Genomic DNA, 22,020 nt, shown 5'->3' with positions numbered 1-22,020 from the left:
CCATGGATAATTCCAACTACTTTTTCTAGAGAAAATATGTTTTTCAATCCTTGTAATCCAGTTTAATGGAAGTTACAATCCATTCCTCATTGCTAACATTTTCCTGCTAAGAACTGGAAACCATTCCTGTGACTTAGACAGTGAGGCATGAAGTCTACATGTTTTGCTATCAGGTAAGGAATTTTCTAAACGGCAGTGTTGCAGTGGGTTTTTTGTTTGTTTGTTTGTTTGTTTTTGCAAGAAAGATACAACACCAATATTGAACACTTGGTTAAGGATAAAATAAAAAATATTGTTTGGCTTGGAAGGGGCTTTAAACATCATCTAGTTCCAACTCCCCTGCCACAGGGGAGGACAAGTGTCAAGGGACACTTCCATGAATCCTGCTTGCTCAAAGCCCCATCCAAACTGGCCTTGAACACCTCCAGGGATGGGACATCCACAGCTTCCATGGGCAACCTGTTCCAGTGCTTCATCACCTCACAAGAAGGACTTTCTTCCTAATATCTAAACTAAACCTGTTCTCTTTCAGTTTAAAGCCATTCTCCCTCGTCTTATCACTACATGTCCTTGAAGAAAGTCCCTCTCCACCTTTCTTGTAGGCTCCCTTTAGGTACTGGAAGGTGCTGTAAGGTTTCCTCAGAGTGTTCTCTTTTTCAAACTAAACAGTCCAGCTCTCCCAGCCTGTCTGCAGAGGAGAGGTGTTCCAGCCCTCTGAGCATCTTCATGGTCTCCACTGGACTCATTCCAAGAGGTCCATGGGCTTCTTATGTCGAGGAGACAGAGCTGGACAGAGTACTCAGAAAGAATTTTTATCTAGAGCTGTCCAAAAATTAAAATCAGTGATAAAAACCTACTTTCTAGCCTCAAATGGAAGCAGTAAAAGTAGTAAAGGAGTTTTCCATAGATTTTGCCACCAGTTCTAGTTCTGATGAGCTTTAAACTATAGTATTTGAGTGTCTCCACATTTACTAATTTAAGTGTCAATGAAGCTGATTTGAGCTGTTGATCACTTCAGCAGTTTCTGTGAATGTTTCAGTCTCAACAATTTCCCTAGATGCACTGGAATGAGAGTGGTTACATGTCTTCTTCATCTAGACAGAAAAAGAAATCCAATTAAACCAAATGGGGACAAGACAGATGTATCTAAACATGAAACAAGCCACCTTCTATCTTAGTGATTTCAAAGTGAAATGACTTTGAGTGAAATATTATTTGCTATCATGTGCGAGCTGTGTTTTAGGACAGTATGCTTGACTGTTCAAATGGACTAAGGAGGTAAAATGCAGTAGCTCGTTATGCACATGAATATTATGATGACCTACTGCTTCTTCCTAACATGAAGAATTTTTAATTATTGTGTAAGGTCACCTTCTTTCAACCTCTCATTACTTTATAGCACTTCATCATCATTTTCACAGTAATTCCTTTGTAAAAAGTCAATAAACTCTATCCTACATGAACCTCCAGTAAGCCTCCATGAATCTTTTCCTGCAAATATTTTCCTGTAATGTTGTTACTTCTGATCACTGAAGTCTTTTCAGTTCTGCATTGAATTTTGTTGTGTTTGCTTTTATTTTTCACAGGAAAGGTGACCTGTGAAACAAGGACACTTGTTAACATTACTGAATTGCTGCACCTCAGCTGCTGCAACTGACCTCCTCAGGACTTTTTGCCTACTGGATAATTGCTAAATAAGTCTCTAAATACTCAAAATGTTTGCACATCGCAGAAGTATTTAAGGAAACACATAGAAGGTACTGGAATAAACAGGAATTCTAGTGCCTATTTCAAGCTCTTGCAGGCTTCATCTCACATTTCCCTAACAGATTGTCTACATGATTTTTCAGTGCTCAGTAGAAATTAGAAATGATCATTCAGTTCTGCTTACTTCTACATTCCATGCAATTACTTTGATTTAAATTCTGAAACTGGGTTAGAAGTGGAAAAAACCTGAAACAGTCTGAAAATTATAACAGTTTATCTTTTTTTAAAAATCCAGATATGTGAATTAATAATCAAAAATAAAACCTGATTTGAACTCATAGATGAAAACTAATTTCCTGTGTTGTTTTTTAGGACATGTAAAATTGTTCTGATAGCCCAGCTGAGAAGCTCATTAAATATGTTTGGTCATGCAAAAATGAACCTCTTTGTCTGGATGGGAAAGGCAATGCCAGGGAAGTTGACCCTTATTACAGGTAAGTAATTCCATCTTATGTTAAAATGAATGTATGCACAGCAATATGTCTTCCTGTTTACCTAATTAAAGAGATTGTCACTAATGATGGTAATGACTGTCAACACACAAATTGCATGTACACGTTTATGGCACCATGATGAGAATTGCCTGTTTACAATCAAATATTTTTAGTAGGTAATTTTGACATGGGTGAAATCCTATTGCTGTAAATGCTGACAGATATATAGCAGTGCAATGAAAAGTTAGTGAGGGGGACATGATGATTAGTAACTGCATATATAGTTATATATTTATATTTCTATATTTTTATGTTATATTACATACAATATTACAGTCTTGTAATCACTCTAGCATTCAGATGAGATGTACGAACACCCTTCTCTATTTTTGGTTTGAATTATTAATATAGTCTCTGTACAATACAAGCTGAGTGCTAAATAATTTCACTCTGTCATGGGTGATTTTCACTTTTCAGCATCAAATTTGGAAAGAAAATTTCTTTGATATTTCTTTGCTTTTTGAGTATGTACTTTGTGCATTGCACAACATGGTGTTCAATTGCAATGACATAAGGATGCATTTCTACAAGAGCTTTTAATCTCAATATATTACAGAGTTGGTAATTGAATAAATATAAGGAATTCTGTAATCTGCTTCAAAGCTCCTGAACATTTTGGATTTACGTTTTGAGTTGCAAATATCATGGAAACAAGTTCTGCAATGGCACTTACTATTGTGAGATTCTAATTGTTGTCAGGCTGGAGACAGCATGAGAATTGTATTTTGGTATTTTCACATCTGACTGCTAAAACGAAAAATACAGAGATGCAGAGAAATCAAAATTAATCTGATGAATTCACAGGTTTTGATACATTTTGAGTTCTCACTGGAAGCTGTGGTAGCAGAGGGAAGGCCTCTTGCTCAGAGTTTTTTATGGCCATCCCGATGAATTTCCAATGGAGACCAGCTATGACCTGCAGAATGTTCCCTTCATAACCATTGATCTCTACACAGGTTGGAAGGAAGCTCCAGGAAAAAGAGCTCTGACTTTAAAGTAATTTAAAAGTTTTGATAACTTAATCCAATAGGACTCCAAATTTACAGTATTACCAGCTAGCAGTGTGCTGCATTTGCAAGGATAGTTATCCCCCTCTTTTGAACTTCACAGAAGAGTTAAATGTTTTTTGAAACAGAAGTTAACTGCCCTTTGAGAGCACATACATTAGGATTTTCTTTTAAGCACTGTTGCAATATCTGAAACTGCTCAGATATTGAGAAAAAGATATTGCCCAAGTAACTTTGAGGTGGATTTTTCTAAAGCTTTGGGTGGTCATTGGATTCGTTATTGTGCTGCATTCCAAAATTCCTGGTAAATTTCTTCCAGAACCCTTTGTGTCATTCAGTATTTTCAATGTATTTATATACTTCGATGGCTCCATAAAAAATTATGCTCACTAAGGAAAGAAACAATACTTGTGAGCCCTATAATTAAAACTGTGCTAAATAATTGAATGTTTAAAACTTGATTTAAAAAAATGCATGTTTGGGTGAATATTGCTGAATAAGACAGTCTCAGAAATAAATAGCTTATGAAGAATAGAAAATTGGAACAACCATACCACAGCAACCACACTGATACGCCTTTCTGATTTGTTAACTGCTCTTTGGCCAACTTTGATAACAGCAGTGGAGAATTACAGTGAAAACTTTGCCAAAGACCCTAAAATTACAATTTGTGTCAAGAAATCTTTGTGTGTTAATGGTGTTTTCTTCTTTTTTTTTTTTTCCTAAATACTTCTTTTTTTCCTAAAAAGGAAAGAAAACTAAAAAAAAAAAAAAAAACCACCTAACCCCTGTGCTTATTAAAATCTTAGTATCCTCTAAAAGATTATTTCCTCTGCTTCAGGAAGCTGACAGGCAGCAAACCACTTCTAAATCAAGCTGCAAGCTGGTACTACAAAAAGCAGATTTTATTGGTACCAGACATCTGTAAATAAGTAATTGACACTCATGCTATAACAATAAGCAACTCCAAAAAAAACCAGGGAGCTGCCAGAACAAACAAATTTGCAACGGGCTCTATCCAATGCTATATCCACTAGGGTCAGTCCCATCAGTGGTGGTCAAAATAACAGCTCTGGGACCAGCTGGAATTCTGTAAAGAGCAGCCGTCTCCTGCTTTTGCCTCTTCCTTCCTTCTGCACAGGCTTTCAGTGGGATCCCTAAGCACAATCAAGCTCTGAGTTATAGCAGTGTTATCCAAACAATGTGCCTGAGTCCAAAGCCTCTGGAATTACTGGGATTTGGATACACAGAGGCCCAAGGTGAGAGGCATACTACTTCCAGGGGAAATGGACTCAGCACTTCAGCTTTTGAAGGACCTGGGTCACTAAAACATGCCTCCCTCTTTGGGTCAGTATTGTTGGGTTGTGGCTCAGGAGCAAAGAGTGGGCATTTGCCCTTCCCCTGCTCTTAATTATTTTGTGGGTTACCATTAATATTCACAGTGTTTGCAATAGCATCTAACTACATTTCAAGGTAGCTTGCCTCCTATACCCACCATTTCAAGCTTTGGGCTGGTTCCCATCCTTGCCACCTTCAGCTTTTTCGGTGCTTTCTCCTTATCTCCTGCATTTTTGCCACAAGCAAGGCTGTGTAAAGCTGGCAAAGCCATAACGGGGCTGCAGCTGACATCTGGGGCTTCTCAGTAACTCACAGAAGTCGTGTAAAGTTGAACCTAAACAATTGGTAAGAATGGACACAGGGTCTGCATTGTATTATAAGGACTTTTTGGTAGTGGTGAGCATGTGAAAAACTGTATTAGCTGATCAGGCACTTGAGCTGAAAGTCTTTATGTCAGTGAAACTCTAGGATTTAAATGAGGGAGAATAGGCCTTGAAGCTAACTCTGTTTCTTCACTCCTGTCTAATGCAGCAAAAGAGAGATATCATACCTCAGACTGGTGAGAAAGGTAAGAAACAAAAACTTTATTATTACTGTGATTTAAAAACAAAATTAATGATTCCTTTGTGTACACTGTGCCCAGAGCAAAAGAAATCCAAAACAACTGCTTTCCCTTTATCACAGACTACAGGCAAGGGTGCCTGGGTGAGGAGGAAGTATTTTTTTTTCTCCCTCACTGTGGGAAGTTATTTTCAGAACATGTGACTGACTATCCAAAGAACAAGGGTTTGTTTTTTTTTTATTTTATTTTTTAGAAACATGGTCTTGATATTACACAATTTTCTTAGCAATTAAGGTTTTGAGGATAGAGGATAGATCTCAAAATTCCTAAAAGCCAGAGCTTAGACCCTCTGTTGTATGAGTTTCTCCTGGTTTGACCTCCAGGATCTCTTTCTTAAATAGCTTTCCTAGAAGGAAAGCAAACTGCAAGGGATGAAAAATACAAATTTTCTTTGATAGCACTTACTTTTGCTAGTCAAGGTGATGATGCAGAGCTCTAAAGTGAAAGCAGAGTGGACTGGTGACAAGGAATAGTTTAGGAATGTCTCTTTTCAGCCTCTGCCCAAGATCTTTTATGGTGTTTGGTGAGGACTTTTTTGCTGTTGCTGAGACAATGAGCTGGAAAGTCAGAATATGCAGAAGACAGCTTAAATTTCAGTGAATTCTGGGCTTAGGTGTCAGATGCTGGATGTATGCTGTTGAAAGTGTTGTTATAGAAGTGGATAAATCTATTTTAATTGTTTTCATTAAAAATGTTTAAAATCATAAATACTATAGGTTGCAAACAATGACACAAAGCAAATAGTACAGTAATAGATACACACCCACATTTATACTGTAAATCAAATACACGTAGTTATAGAGTAGAAATCCATTATTTTTAGAAAAGTTAATAAGTACTTCCAAAGAGATGTTGCATTGTTGAGGCTCTTCTAGGCTAATAGGAAAATTATTGGAATTGTTCAGCAATAACATCTTGTGTACTTGTGTCGTGACAGCAGATTTCTGAAACCAAACTCATTCTCGTTACTGAACCAAACTCATTCTTAATTCCCATGATGAGTGACACAGTGAGTGAGAGCAATTATCCCCAAATTTAGCTGTTCTTTTATTCTCAAACTGATGTATATTTCCACAAAACACTGTCTGACTGTCTTCTAAGCAACCAAAGTTCAGTCTTATGAAACTGCTTGCATGCTATTCTGTTCAGCTATGTGGCTCAGTATTTGTGGTGTGCAAGGAACTGCCTGTGCCTATTGTTTTTGTTCCCAGATTTTGTTCCCAAAGCTCTGAAGGCTTTGGCAGTCTCTGTTGAAGTCATTGGGCTCTGAAAATGCTCACAACTTTATTATGTTGATGTTTAAAGCGTTGGAATTTTCAAAGGTCTACCAACCAAATATTGCAAATGGCAGTAGCTAAACCTTTTCATTTTATACAACCACTTGTGTGACTTAGAGACCATTCCATCCCTCAAATGTACATCTGTTGGAGCAAAGGTTTGCCAGAAACAACTAACAGGGGTATTAAGACCATTGCTCAATAACCACAACCATTATTTTGCAATATTCATTGTGCTCTGCAGGAGTTTTCCTGGGCTCAAAACTTGGCTAGTTTTATTAACAGTATTCGCAGTTATGCCACATGGGTTGTTCCATGTTATTAGAGTTGATGATGTAAGTTGCCATTTCAGAATTGCTAGTTATAGATTTTGCAGGAGTGCATTTGCATGCTGATGCCTCTGAAAAAATGCTGTGTGATTTGAATACCACCTTTATCCATCATGAGTCCCTCTGGTATGTGTCACTATCCAGGAAATATGTCTAGATACCTTTCCTACTTAACCTGGTTGATTTACATTACACAACAGGTGCATTATTTTCAAAAGGTATTCTAGAGTGGTTAGGTACAAGCCAACCCAAGAGAAGCATACGGGTAGTTGTGACTTAAACCAGTTTTGTAGAAATGATGTATGGGGATTTTTAGATGACCTTTGTGCTTTTTACCAAAACTCAGCCTAAACACAGACACAAGTACAATCAGATGTTTTCACTTGCATAACTAAGATACAAGAATTTTTTTTCAACTGATTTGCATGTTTGTCTGTAAAGAACTACTCTTCAGCAGCAGGTAAGGAAAAGAATATCGGTAAAATATTTGGGGAGGAATGTGAAAGGAAATTTAATATATTTAATCTTATTATACATTTTTCTACATTAAAGTCAACAGGCTGCAAATATATTTTGCTACAAAGTTTTGTGTAAGAAATATCTCTATAAGAAAATACATCTCATTAAACATTTCCTGTAAATAAATTATCCCAAATAACTGTGTTTTGCAAGAGCAAAATGGTGGGTAGGCCAATAAGAGCTAAAAAATCCCGGGACTCCATTTCTGCAACCCCCCTCCTCATGTTGGTTATAGTTTTCTTTTATATGTAATGAAAATGAGAGCACTTGAGTTCTTCTTCTGAATATGTGCTGTGTCAGTGTAAATAAAACTTGAAAAATTGGTTCCTGGTCTTTTTTAGTATCTTGAAATTTCTGAGCATTATTCCTGTTCCAGTGACATTGAAAAATGCTGGAGTAAGATGAGTTGTTTCCAGTAGGGAAAGAGGTGTGTGAAATACTCTTCTGCTTTAGACTCTAGTGAAAGATAAGGGCAATGAAGCTGAGGTCTGTGTTCTATTTAGGAAAGCTGAGTCAAGTGGTGTAGGTAAGCTAAAGCTTTAAAGCATCCCATTGGTGGAAAAATGTGTCAGGTAATGGTGATGTGGCCTTTGAAGTTAAAATATGTACTGGCCTACCCATGTTGTGCAGAACAGAAACGTCTCTTGTATTATAGAACAGGAAAATGAGTATTTGGGTAATTACAACTTAGCAGTAGGTCAATTATAGAATCAGACTTCTTTAAAGTAATATCAGTCTCTTTCCCAAAGTTTATACAAAGGAATATTTGCAAAGAAGTAAAATTTAAAAGGTTTGGAAAGACTTGTGAGACAAGTCAAGGGAGAGAGGCTGTACTTTTTTTTTGCCAGTACACAAACAACATAGGGGTGGCAGCTATTTCCACAGTCTATATATTTCTGTCATTCCTGGCAGAACACTTCAGAGTGAGAGGACATCAGTTTCAGGCTGAATACATGCTGGAGGCTGGTATGCTGTGACATCACATGATGTTTAACAAGTCATTTGTAGTCATGCTATCTTCTTACATCCTCTTCTGTCGGAGATGAGGTGCTCACAAGACCCAACTCCTTATTCTTTGCTGTCTCGAGAACAAATCCATTATACTGCTGCAGAGTGCCATAAAATGTAAAAAAATTTGAGTTTGTAGCAGTATGTTTGAAACACCTCAACAAATGCTGAGGTGCTATATATATTATATTATAACAGCACAGAGAAACAACTGCAAAGCTCTTCATGTTAAGCACTCAACACTCTGCTATTTCTTTTGGAAATTTCTATAATGCAAGAATGCTTAGGCAAGGAAAGTATATTTAAGACTAATGAGGAACTGCCTGTATATAATTCTGGATTCAGCATGCACACATATTTGCTTCATCTGTTCAACCCAACATATCTTAGCAGTAAACTGAGGCAAATACAAGTGATTAAGTGCCTTACTATGACATTGAACTACATAAAGCATTTCAATTTACCCATGTATAGGAAACAAAACCTTGTTTAAATGCCTCCTCTTAGATAAACTGTTGCTCTCTTGAAATTTAGAGATGGACAGTTTTCACCTTCTTCATAGGGGCCTGCAAAACATAGCACTCTTGTCCTGCAGGAGTGCTTCCTTGCTGAAGTGTCAGCCCTGAATAACGAGGGCATATGGACATTCACAGTAACTTTATTTCCATTTCTCACACCTGCAATGTGGCCAATAATGCGTTGACAGATGAGTCTTCCTGGCATGCACTGCTTCCTATAGGAGTACAATGTGTACAATTTCTGTAGAAAATCCTTACCATGCTGCAGACCCACTGTAGCCCTAACACTGAAGCCCTGAAATATCATGGTACAACACAGCAAGGTAAGTGACATTCATTTCCACTCTACTTGTTTGCATACTAGCATTTGCCACAAACTGTAGAATTATTTACAGGAGAACTGCGCAGTAGGTGAACTCCAGCTACACTTTTGTTTACCAGCAGCTCAAAAAAAATGCATTTGGTGTGACTTCTACTCATACTCTAACTGTTACTTTAGCCATTCCACTTTCATTTGCAGTTCCCTTTTTCCAGCATGCCATAATGCATTAAACACGTAAAGCCACAGTCACTTAATAGTATCTTCCCAATTCTCATTCAGATCTTCTGGCACACATGAAGTCTTGATTTAGAAGAGGAGGTCGCATCTTTCCATACTTTACAAGACAAACCCTTGGCACAGTCACATCGTTGGAAAATCTCCAGTCCATGAGACCCTTTCTTGCGCTGTTTGGTGCACACCTCCCCCTGATGCAACACAGGCTTGCAAATTTTGGTCCAGAAATGGCGAGCACAGCAGTGTCCCTCAATACAGTCTGATGACCGTAGGCAGGGGTCGCCTTCGTGCCCTAAAAAGAGCAACCAAATTATTTTATCTCATGGGAAAACATGAAAGGGCAGATTCAGTGCAGACTTATGCAAATGAAACTGAGAAAAACAAGAAGTGATATTTCCACCTGTGGCTATTTGAAGGACATAAACACAAGAGAAGATGCTAATTAGGAAGGTTGAAAGGGGTAATGCATGAGAGTTGCCATAAGACTTAGTGAGGAGAACTTCTGCTACAGGATTGTAAGCAGAATGACAAGTGTTCAATTGCATGGCTGTTACAAGATGAGGATGTCTGCAGTCTTGCACAACTGATAAAATGATTGTCAGTCCACATCTGATACAGAGAAGAAAGCAGATGCTGTTGCAATCATAGGAACTGTCAGTTGACATTACATCACTTTCTGAGTCATGCTGTGAACTCTCACAATAGACATTCACTCCCTGTGAAATTACTGCCTGTTTCTGGTTTCCACTGCTGTATCTTAACAGCACTAACATGATTCATGACATGAAGGAACAGAGCAGCCCAGTCTAAATGTGACCTTACCTTTTATGTGTGACAGCTTGGATCGGGACCTCCCCATGTTGTGCCATCCCAAATCCTTGCTTGCATAATGACCATTCTTCTTGTTGCGTGGCCCTTCTAGAGCAGGGATGTGAGGAGTAAGGATGCTTTCAGTTACTGGTATGCAAATACCTGCAAGGAAAAGACAACCACGAATAAAAGGAAAAGCAGCTGAGAGACATTCACTAACTAGGTCAGGACAACAAATGCACAAGGGTTTGGCCTCAATGATGCTCAGCTCTAATCACACACCTCTGGTTCCTGGCACTTAGCCTCACCACAGCTCTGCTTCACTCACTGTCAGACAGTCTCTGTGTCACTCTGGCTTTACAGTCTGAGCCCCTGGAGAACTCCTTACAGACATCTCTCTCCAGTACCCATGGGAATGCAAACAGTATGGTTACAACCCTCCCCAGGGAGAGTAGATTCAGGATTTATTAAGTCTCTCTTGCTTCCTTAAAATATGACTTCTGTGCAGTGAATCAAACCCCACTGAATGTAGAGCTGCGGTTTTAAGCAGCAGCATTTCTGTGTTTCTCCATGACAAACCATAAGAAAAGACTGGCAGTACCTGAGCCCTAAACATAGAAATACTATTAGAGAAAATTAGGCAGAATGGAATGAAGTAGACAATTTTTTCTTGGTTTAGAATAAGAAGTGCTACCGCCCAGAGGAAAAAATACTGTTGCTGGGCACACTCATAGAAGCAGACAATGTGAACAGGCTGATTTTCTGCAGAACAGCCCGGAGCTGCAGCCGTACCGTTGTTGCAGCGGTTCCCGGGGCAGCACATCCCGTCCCGGTGGCAGCGCTTCTTCTTCCTGCGGCACAGCATGCACGCAGACGTGGCCTGGTGAGGGCTGTGGCAGTACCGCCCAACCTCGCACTCCTTGTCGTTACTGCAAGGATAGGCCTGGAGGGGAAGAGAAAGCTTTACTGTGAGACACTCCTTTGCACAAGGAATGGATGCAGCCCATAGAAAAAAACCAACCATCCAACCCCAAACAAACAAACAAACGCCAGGAAAACAAACTATGACCAAAACCTCCAAAATAAAACAATAGCTGAGGTAACAACTCGCAGGGCTAGGAGATGCAACTAGGGATGCTCCACTGCAGCCACACAGCAGTCATTAAGCTCACAGCTACTGGTCATTGTGTAAAAAAAAAAGGATAGAACTTGCTCGCTCATGGTTTCATCTTTCCTTACCTCAAATGTATGTGGGCACAAGTGATTTCATATTTTTGTGGATTCAGGGATCTGATTCATTGGCAAGAGCTTAAAACTCCACAATGAACAATCAACACAGCCATGAAAGCCAGTAAAACTACTGAAACACATCCTTCAATAATAACATTTCATTTCAAACTCTGATGAGACATTTTTACTTTGAGAGTTGTCAGACACTAATTTATTATCAATAAGCTCCGTGTTGTCACAGCGAGTATCTGCATCACACTCATTCAAATGTGTGTAACTGCACCACTCATTCCTGGCCCAGACTGGTGGGACTCCTTGGAGTGAACAAACCTCACTGGCCAGAATTTCACTTTGATAACCTTTTATTAGACTTAATGGTCTTAGTATACTCCTAAAACTTGCCACCTCCTAAACAACACGCTATGGTATGCAGCATGGAATATATTATAGAGCACAAAATATCTTGCACATACAATTCCCTGCAAGCAGATACATGGGTATACAATTCTTCTATATTCATCAAAACCAGCATTACCTCACAGGAAAGCAGACTTAAAAAAAAAAAAAAAAGAAAAAAGAAAAAGCACTGCACCCTCCTATAAAGATATAGAAAACTTTGTTCCTACTAAAGCAAAAGAGAGGATTCGTGAAAGAGACATAATAAAATACACTGGCACATTCCAGGATGCTTTTTGCTGACTCCCACACAGCTACAACGATGCTATCTGTTTGATTCTAATTTTACGGCCTAGTAAATTAATTACAGATATTTTTTTCCATTCCTCAAAATGATTCTTGAGAAATTTGTTTAAATAAAAAAAAGATGACAATAAATTTTGTGCACTTTCTGGGAAATTACATTTACACTTCCTCAACTAATTTTCTCCAATATTTCAAATAAATAAAACTATTGCTTTTCAAAACAATTTTGCAATTAGTCATTTACCTCAAACAAAAAGCTCAACTGACTAATTTCCATTGTAGAATGATTAGTTTTCTGTAATCATATTTGAAATCAAGATTTATATTGCTCTCAGAAAAGAAAAACTTTGAGGCCTTCGAGAATTCACTTTGAAAATTGTTTCTTTAGATGGAAAAACTCTTACCTATCTTCATGCCATTCTGTTGAGAATCACATAAGAAACAAGAGGTCTTCTAAGAAAACCAAACAAATTTCTCTCACGTCAGTAGTGGGAGGGGAAACGATGCCATTTCTCATGTGACTTCATGAGTTGTTTTCTTTGTCAAAATTTACTTCACAGTACCAAAAGTGCTGGCTGGATATTTCCCAAGTGCTGTTGCCCCATTACTTCTGCCCTCTGAATACGTGGCTTTGAGAATTTTTCCAGGGTGCAGCTGTTTGGAGTAATCTGAAGTATGTGGAAGTCTGTTAACCTTAAGAATGAACATTTCCTCAAGAGGATGAAATCAAAGAAGGCTGGGACTTTTAAGCTAGAAGTACCAATAAGAGAAAAATAGAAATACCTTTTTGGTACTTTAAAGGCATAAGCAGATTCTACTTATTCTATCAAAGAGGAGCTAAAGTGCTCTTTCCCCAATCTCATCACCCCTGTCCCTCATTTTTCCAAAAATAATAAATAAAACTAACTTTAAAATTATTATATAGCTACCCTAAAAGTAAGACTTCCCTGATTTAAATGATATCTTACTAACCTAAGGATCTTAGAATAAAAAAAAAAAAAAAAAAAGCTATTTTATATAGACTTGTGCCTGGCTATACCGAGTTCGGAAAACACTAACTCTGCTAGCTGGAGGAAATGCAGATAAAAAACAGATGGACTGGCTAAAACCTGGAGATGAAGGCATTTTAGACCCTTGTCTGTCATCAAGACCTTCATAACCACATCTTTTTTCCAATATGGGCATGTGGCATACACCTGCAACTTGTCAGCAAGAAGCCTACTTGCAGTTTTATTTTGTTTCCTCAAAGAGCTTCTTTAAAAAAAAGTTCCCTCATCCTGAATAGTGCTAATGAATGCTCTCACATACCATATCTAGTGATTGTTTTACTTTTGGCTTTTAAGCTGAGTGACATGGAAAAGATATCTTAAGATACACATCCAATTGTCAGCTCTGAGCTCCATCCTTGAGAATGGTAAAAGTAACAAAAGACAACTTCAAAAATTGCCAGGGAAATCAAAAAACCCAGCCTTTCTTCCCAATCTGGAGCCCATTTTGAAATAAAAATTATACTTTTGAATTACAAGAGGCCCAAACTGACCTACCTAAGGCAAATGACAGTAGCATATCAAAAAATAAGTCTGTTACATGTGGCTTAGACAATAACTAGCAGGTGCACTCAAAAGACCAACTACCAGCCAGCCATACAAGAAAGCCTCTTGCAAATGCCTGCTGCCATAAACTGGTTTGATCTGCCAAAATCACTGTCCATTTATGTCCTGCCTATCAATCACACAAACCTTGAAACAAAAATGCTTATATAGCCTTGTATCTGTTTCCTAGTCACTAGACATTCATTAGAATAGACATAATTCTTGCTCTCAGCTGAGTAATTTCTATTGCTCTGTAGCATTCATTAGAGAAACATATAAATAAAAGAAAATAATATATTGTGTACTTAGCCTTGGCTAGCAGGAGGGAAATGCATCGATAATTACTCCTTTGTTGTCAGTTGAGTCAATCTAGGTATACTTCTTTTTTAAAATACAGGGCAAAGGAAACATACTTGTAAAAATGTGCATGTTAACTATTACCTATACATAAGTCAAAGATTTCAAAATCTCCTACACTACAATGCCTGGACAGAGTCTTTACGTTCAGAGAATTGTAGAGAACATTTCCTATATGCAACACAAAGACACAGATCAGTCCCAGATGGAGAGGGAAGAAGCAAGCTGTAAACCAGCTCTACTTCCCCAGCAATGATAACTAATTCTATTCTATTCTACATCATCCCTTCACATTCTTCAGCTATACATATCATTTTCTGGTTGTAAATCTCCATCCACTAAACACTGCTTTGATATCATGGGAAACCAGATGAAACTGAGATAAAATATGTAGCACTCCCTGAAGCTGCATTTAAACAATCTTATTTTTTATCCCAGTTACAGGCAATCAAGTCACCCGTAGCATGACATAAACTAGATTTGCCTGTGATAATGAGTCACATTTTCAGAATGTGTTGTCTGATTAAGAGCATTGTTTGCTGACATGTTTTTTCCTCAGCCATTCCAAATAGTTTTTTTATACTTGTATAAAAAACACTGTTGAGTACTTGTCCAAAATTGTACAGCAAAGGGATTTTTGAATGTTGGAGGATTCAGGCTAGATGTTGAAATTGGTGTTGCCTGTGCTCTGCCAAAATGTCACCTGCATCACCACCAAGACTAACCTTTACCAGTCAGGTCACAAAAACACAGAGATATTAAACTTTTCTCTTGGAGAGAGAGAATATTCCTTTCCCTTCTGAATTTATATTCAAAATTCCATGAATGCATGATAGAAATATCCAAAGAAAATTATGCAGAGGATAGAGGAGAAAATTTGGGATTAAGAACAAATCCTTCCAAGCACTGAAGATCTTCTTTTTTTAATTAACTTCCCAGGAAGGCTGCATAAGGAACTGACTGTCCACATTTTGTGACTAAGTGGGTAATGTCATTCTCATGATTCGAGAATTATGCAGCACTGAGGTTTATGTTTACCTTTGTCTTTCCCTTTTGACAGAGGAGCTCTTAGCCCCTTTTCTCAGTGCAATACTTTCTTGATATTTTTTGCTGGAGTCATTTGCTATCACACATATTTTATAGGCACCACAGAGTTTCAATATTGTTTCAATATTCAATGTAGCAATATTAAGTGGTGAGACTGTTGTGCTAAGAGTTTGAGTCTCTTTGTCTGGCACTATAAAACGTAATGGAGAAGCACTCCAGGGGGAGAGTAAGACAGACACTGTAATGTGCTGAAGGGTGAGGAGACTGATGGCAAACATACTTTATTGAGCTTTGGGAGATAAGGTCTTGAATTTCAGCATGGCCTCCAGCAAATATTTGAAGACAATATTCCCAGCCAGTGTCTTAGTCACCAGGCTCTCATCTGTTCATATTATGATGTCTCATTTGTTTTTATGCTGAAGTAGCCCATGCTACTAGCTAACCAAGTCAGTGAAAGGCAAGAAGAGTCACTGGCATTTTTACCTAGGCTGTGTCATCACTTATCCAGCACAAGCAGCCGAGACACTGCTGACTTCAGACCCACCTTCAATGCTGAGAGGAGCTGTGCCTAAATAGGTGTTTTGATGGAACACATATCAGTAATGACTCCCCCAGAAGCAATTAAGTTTTTTTTTAAACACATCATAAAGTCCAAGTGCAGAGTCAGTCCTGGCAGAAAATCATGGCTACTACCACTCCCAGCAGGAGAAACAGCAAAGAGGTTGTCCATTAACCTTTCACTGCAGATGCCAAGCAGCACTCAGTAAGACATATGAAGTTTCATGTACCACAGAAATGACAGTACCACTGCACTTATTGTTCTGCACACTCTGCCAGATTTGGTCTATACAATCATCCCCTGATGATAGTGGGGACTGAGTGGATGAAGGGAGAAAAGCTACAACCTGTTGTACAGCCAGAAAGTGAGGGCCCTCCAGAGCTACCAGGTCAGTCCTTCATCATCCTCCCTCACTTGGCAAAGAGGCAGTAGCTATATTGCAAAGGTGAGATAACAGACTTAAGGAAATGGACACACACATTATCCCAGGAATGCCCTTGCTTTCTAAGTACCCATATGTCACAAAACAAATTTAGGCTCTTAGTCTTGTACATACTATCCCTATTTATTACTATCATGTGCAAATACCTGTGCCACTAGGCTGTGCTACCACATACTACAGACCTCTTCTTCTACTGTCAAAATCTCTTCTATATCACATCTACACAATCTTTTATATTCATACAATGTCTGTGAGACAGGTTACCACAAATGAATTGGTACTGCAACTCAGTTTATTACTCACTTGTTACTTAAGCATAAAAGGTTATTTTCTGTATTTCAATTAATCATACTTCTTTAAAAATAATTTTAAAATAATGACTGTGAGGGAGGTGGAAGCTGACCTCTCTATAGCCAATATGCTGACTAGATGATCAAAACTGTCCTGAACTACAGGCAAGAGGACAGAGTTTCCAACCTCCACTTCAGAGATGAAGAAAAGTGCTTATTTGCCTTTAGTCTTGGGCATATTGCATAATATTCCAAAGTCATCAGGCACAATGAAGCAACCAACTGGTTCAATCATGGTGAGAGTCCCTCCTTCCCATCCTGCTTTGGACAGGACAGAACTATCTTTCAGAGCAAGGACTTGATCCCCATGGAGCAAACATATGAAATAGCCACAGGGGTGCCATGTTTTCTTTTTCTTTTCTCTTTCTCTGAAGAATTAGTAATCCAAATTAAAAGCATGCCAATAAATTAGGAAATGCAAACATATGCTTTAACCAAATAGCCTGCTGTCAAGACTAACTACAAAGAATGCAAGTCATTGTTTGGCTCCCCAGTTGGGCCTGATTCTGAGTTGGGATCTCAAATTTGTTTTGGCTTTTAACAGATCAACATTGGTGGGACAGTTGTATGCAACATGTGGCCTGTAGAGCTAAATGAATACATCACATGTGGGATTCGTCCCCCTCGCCTCTTTGGAGACAGAATGGAGATCCTCTCTAAGAAGTCGGAGAGAAATCCTAACATGATCTCACAGGATACAAACCTTACTAACAATGGAAATAAAAGCTCTTTATTCAGCACCATATGAATGTGATAAAGCAGAATGGAGGGGGTAAAAGGGGAATTCAAAGGTTTTTAATAACCAACAAACAAAGCAAACTCCCAGCTCTTTGTGGGTTGCCTTTTTCCCTGCAAGGCAACTAAACTACTTACTGATAGCTTCTCGGGTATATCCAGAAAAATCCACCTTTGACAGACTACAGCCTAACTTTCTCCTAGCTGCTAAGCAGACTAAGGTTAAGATGCAGATGAGAAATTATCATTATTTAATACTATTTTATTATTAATCCCAAACAAGAAAAGAGTTTATCAACAGCCATCTGGACTGATGTAGTTTTCCCACAGCACTGCTGATGTTGCTTTTTTCTATTCTTAGCTCAGCAGAGGCATAGATGATAGCGAGGGATCTCACTGTGTGCAAGCACAAAGCCATGGTTAATTTATCCCACAGAGGAAATCATGCTGTGCTCTCAGACAGCTCCAGACATGGATCCTGTCTCAGACTGAGAAACCAGAAACTCTCAACTCTCAGTGACTGCTGTGGCACAGATCCTTCCTAAAAGAAAATCTTACAGTAGTTGCAATGAAACAGATTTACTTCTTTCAGTTGCCATAGCAAGCTTAATGATTCAATTTTTCTTACTAAAACCTCCTTCTTGTTAAAATAACTCTCACCCATTTCTCTGCCAGACCTAAAGAGAAAAGCACCATCTTCAGCCTCTAGATTAAGTACAAGCACTTTCTTCTAGAGATAATTTATTTTTAACTCTTCAATTTAACATAATCCTGCTGTTACATGAGGTCTGATTCACAGAGTCCTACATCATGGATAAATATGCTGCAGCTTCCAAAGATCATTCCTTGAAAATGTGTGGATAATGGTCCCAGAAGCCTGCATTATTAAACAATAAATATTCATGCTTCAAAGGAGCTATCAATCCTGCTAGACCATCAGGGAAAGAACATTTCTACGACAGGCAGTAGTCCAGCTCTCATGATTTTCTAGAGCCAAAGAAAACGCAGATCTTAACAACCAGAAAACAAACTTCACTGAGGTCCCTCTGAACCAACAGGCAAGACTCACAGGGGTCCTCTCATAAGTTTTCCTTGTCCAAACAATAATGCCATGGAAAACAACATCCTGTTCTGCAAGCACTAGGCAGTTGTTCAGGGAGCTGTGCTCAGGGGGAGTGTGTAGCTGCATATGGAGGAAAGAGAGTCAAACACCTCCAAATAAACAAGGGAGCTGTGTTGCCCTGTTTCACACAGCACTAGTGAGTGGTGACTCCCCCAGTGCAGACAGAAAAGAAACCGCCAAGGACTCTTTCTGAATGAGATCTCACTCCCACTGTGACCCTATGAGTCTCTCAGCCAACATTATGAATTTCAACATGCATTTTAGGTGTAGACTATCTAGATCATTGCAACCTGTTATTCCACAACTTATAAATCTACACCTTCTCTTACAGAAGTTTCCTTCCCTACATTTTGTGTCCTACTGGGAGAAGGTAGTATCTGTTTAGAGTTGGCCTTGGCTTCAGAAGGACACATCGAAGAAGGTAATCTGAAAGACTGCAAGTGGCTCAGCAAAATTTCTGGGAGGATACTATTATCTCAGTTAAATCCACCTTAATTTAGTGTATTTTACACGTGTCACAGAAGTATAAACCCAAATGTTTAACGCACTTAGGATAATCCAGCTTAAAATTTTATTCTACTTAATTCACTTTCAATTCCTCATCTAGGTAAAACCAGAAATTAATTACATTACCAAGTAACTTTAAAGGGCAGCACAGTATGCCCAAAATATGCCCAGATGCACATTTTTTATGCCAGAACACCATCAAACTTGCTCCAGAATCTAGCATATACATTGCTGTCCCTGAGGCTGCACAGCTATGAGTCTTCTTATTCTATCTGATCTTTAAGACAAATTACCACCCTTAGGTCAATATTGGCACTCTGCTGAATCCTGTCTTCTCAAAGGAAGCAAACCATGTTCCTTGCCTCATGCACAGTGTGCTCAGGTTTTCCCTGTCTACATCATATTGTGACCATGATATTTCATAGTAGTGTTTCCTCCTCAACATTTGGAGAGATCACGAGCCACTTACTCTTCCTGATTTTGAAGGCGGCTTCCTACTCTGTAGAACTGAGACCTTACAGAAGATGTGAATTAAGAAGGTACAAAGATTTGGGGAACATTCAATTTGACCCCAAATCTTACAAACTCTGTCTCAATACATCGGATCCATATTGTGTAGTGAAATACCAGCAGCAGCATCACAACAGAGCATCAAAACAATGTTAGGTATTGTGTAGTGAAATACCAACAGCAGCATCACAACAGAGCATCAACAATGTTGACTTACACTGGAAGTCAACAGTGTAGTTCTAAATCAACCTGTCAGGAGGCCTTCAGGTCTTTCTTCAGGTCTCTCAGATTTTATGTCATTTTCATAGGCTGCTCAAAGAATGAAGGTTTGTTAGCATGTGCTTTGTTCTATGTCCAGTCTTTTCAGCAGACTGTTCTTGCCCTTTTATCTCTGCCTTTCCCCCACCTCTTTTCTGACGGTTTTGCTTTTTAGTTTTGTCTCTAATTGGCTATTAATCATCCATTTCAGCACAAGACTCTTCTGGCTTTTTGATCAAGATGTTTACTGCAACGGATGAGCAGCTGAAATACTAAGAATACTGTCCTGATAAAAACAGCTAGCAGACCCTATGGTTCCTAAAGTACCAGGCATTAAACCAGAGGAAAATACTCAGATGATCTGGCTGAGTGTAGAATAACACTGCTGGGAACTGGCAGCAAGTTACTGTTCAACACCTGGGCCTGAACATCCACAAATCATGGCACACTGTCAAGGTGGAGCTTTTATTTGGAGCCATCTCTGCGAGCATGTATACAGAGCAAGAAAAATAAGATGACAGCTTTACCTTCTGTAGAATTCTTGCTAAGTGAGTAAACTGCCTTTGCTCTCAAACATTCACAAATTCTAGAAAAACCAGGGGGAAAACCTGTCTTATTGAAGTAACTGCAAAAACTCTCCTTTTTCTGCTACATTGCCTGGAGAGAGAATGCTTTCAGGTTATAAACATTTGTGCAGCATCTGCAATCCTCACCCTGGAAATGGCTCTTTAGTATTCCTTACAGAATATACTTTACATTGCAGAATACAAAGCATTTAAGACACCATTTTTCAAACTGCACTTTCTATGGTTCTCATATTTAAAAGGACATCCCTGAAAACATGAATTTGTGGCAGCTGGAGAGACAGCCAGGTGCCATATGTCTGAGAAGGATGAAATGAAGTCTCCACTTCAGCAGACTGCTGGCCACAAGCTAACATCATTACCAAATGTCAGCATTATTGTCTCCTTCCCTGATGGTCATTTATGTGAGAGCACCTGGTTCATATGCCTCTTTCAATCCCCAGTTCTTTCTCTCTGTGCCAGAAATCACCATTGTCATCTGATATTCCAAACACCTTCTCTCTCTTTCTGTTCTACGTGAGCTCCTCTGCAACATGATGGCTGTGACTGCTCCATTGCAGGGAGAGCTGAGAATGCCGAAGCACCTACAGAGATTTGAAATAAGGCATCAGAAACCCATCAGTCCAGCTTTAATATCAGGATAACCAACTAACTTTGGGGCACCTGCACCAGCTCCCACTTTCCAGTCTCTTGTACCACAGATGACTCAGAGGCATTGCCACAGAAGTCCATGAGTTTTAAGGAAAAAGAAAGAAGCAAATAAAGTCAGTATTTCTTCAGTTTTTGCAATTGGTCTGCACGAGTGAGACTGAGAAACAAGACAAGTCAATAATGCAGCTTGGGGCTTTCCTTTTCATAGCAACAGGAAGAATCAGAGTATGAGAGTCAACTCCTCATCCTGACTCATTCTAGGAGCAGTTGTGCTTCCATGAGGAGCCAGTATTCCTCATGCAGTGGGACTACCTGCAAAAAACCAACTGTCCCAGGAAAACACGTCACAGCCCCCTGAGGGCACAGGCAACCTCTGTGAAGTGGCTCATACTGCTGCTCATCTGACTCCTCAGTAAGAGTAAAATGAAAAATTGTAATACTAGGCTATTAAGCCAAATTATCACAGTTTACTCAAAGAAGGCCAAAGATGACAAAGGGAAAGGATTCCTAAAAGCTTCATTAAAAATGCCATTGTACTCTTATTATATGATTAAGTTGGAACTGCCTACCAAACTTCAGCCTGTGGTAAATAACGTACCAATCAAGGTTTCAACACTATTCACCCTTTCCCCCTTTTCTTTTAAAATGCTCCTGATTAATTTTGCACAAACAAGAAAACAGGAACAGCACAGAAAGGCAAGAATAGTTTGTGAGTAAAACCAGATGAAGACTAACGTATTTACATAGTGTAATGACTTCACTATTAATTCAAACAAACCCAGACCCCAATTCTCAGAAGAGAGAGCGAGCACATGCAGTCCAGGAGGCAAGAACAGGGTGGCTTCAGACTACATTTATGTCTGCAGCCCCTGAGTTAGGAGAGACTGCTCTTAGTTTCAGTCTGCGATAATCTCTGGGGGACCATCTCTCATTCCAGACACTGTACTCTGACTACACCCTCTTCTCAATCTTATGGGCCCCTTTCCATTTTCAAGCAAGACTTCCTTCAGTGCTAGGGACCATAACACAAAAGAGACAGAACAGTGGGATTTCAGGAAATATCTAATTTGTAGGGAAAAGAAGCCACACCTAATCTGAGAGAAATGAAAGAAAAAAGAGAGGGGAAAG

The 22,020-nt window shown here is 39.0% G+C and overlaps 1 protein-coding gene across 1 annotated transcript in view; it reads right to left on the bottom strand.

The window, feature by feature from the left end:
• Positions 1 to 7,037: 7,037 nt before the first annotated feature.
• The window catches only part of DKK2 (dickkopf WNT signaling pathway inhibitor 2), a 39,164-nt gene continuing 24,181 nt past the window's right edge, over positions 7,038 to 22,020 (bottom strand). Inside the window, exons 2-4 of the mRNA XM_066317832.1 lie at positions 11,038 to 11,188; positions 10,258 to 10,407; positions 7,038 to 9,727 (exon numbers count right to left, since the gene is read on the bottom strand). Coding sequence (XP_066173929.1) covers positions 9,477 to 9,727; positions 10,258 to 10,407; positions 11,038 to 11,188 — 552 coding nt within the window. The 3' untranslated portion in view covers positions 7,038 to 9,476. The remainder of the gene's footprint in view (positions 9,728 to 10,257; positions 10,408 to 11,037; positions 11,189 to 22,020) is intronic.

This window comes from Sylvia atricapilla, chromosome 4 (genome assembly GCF_009819655.1).
Source record: "Sylvia atricapilla isolate bSylAtr1 chromosome 4, bSylAtr1.pri, whole genome shotgun sequence".
NCBI classification, from domain to species: Eukaryota; Metazoa; Chordata; class Aves; order Passeriformes; family Sylviidae; genus Sylvia; species Sylvia atricapilla.
This window is presented reverse-complemented; position numbering and strand designations above follow the sequence as displayed.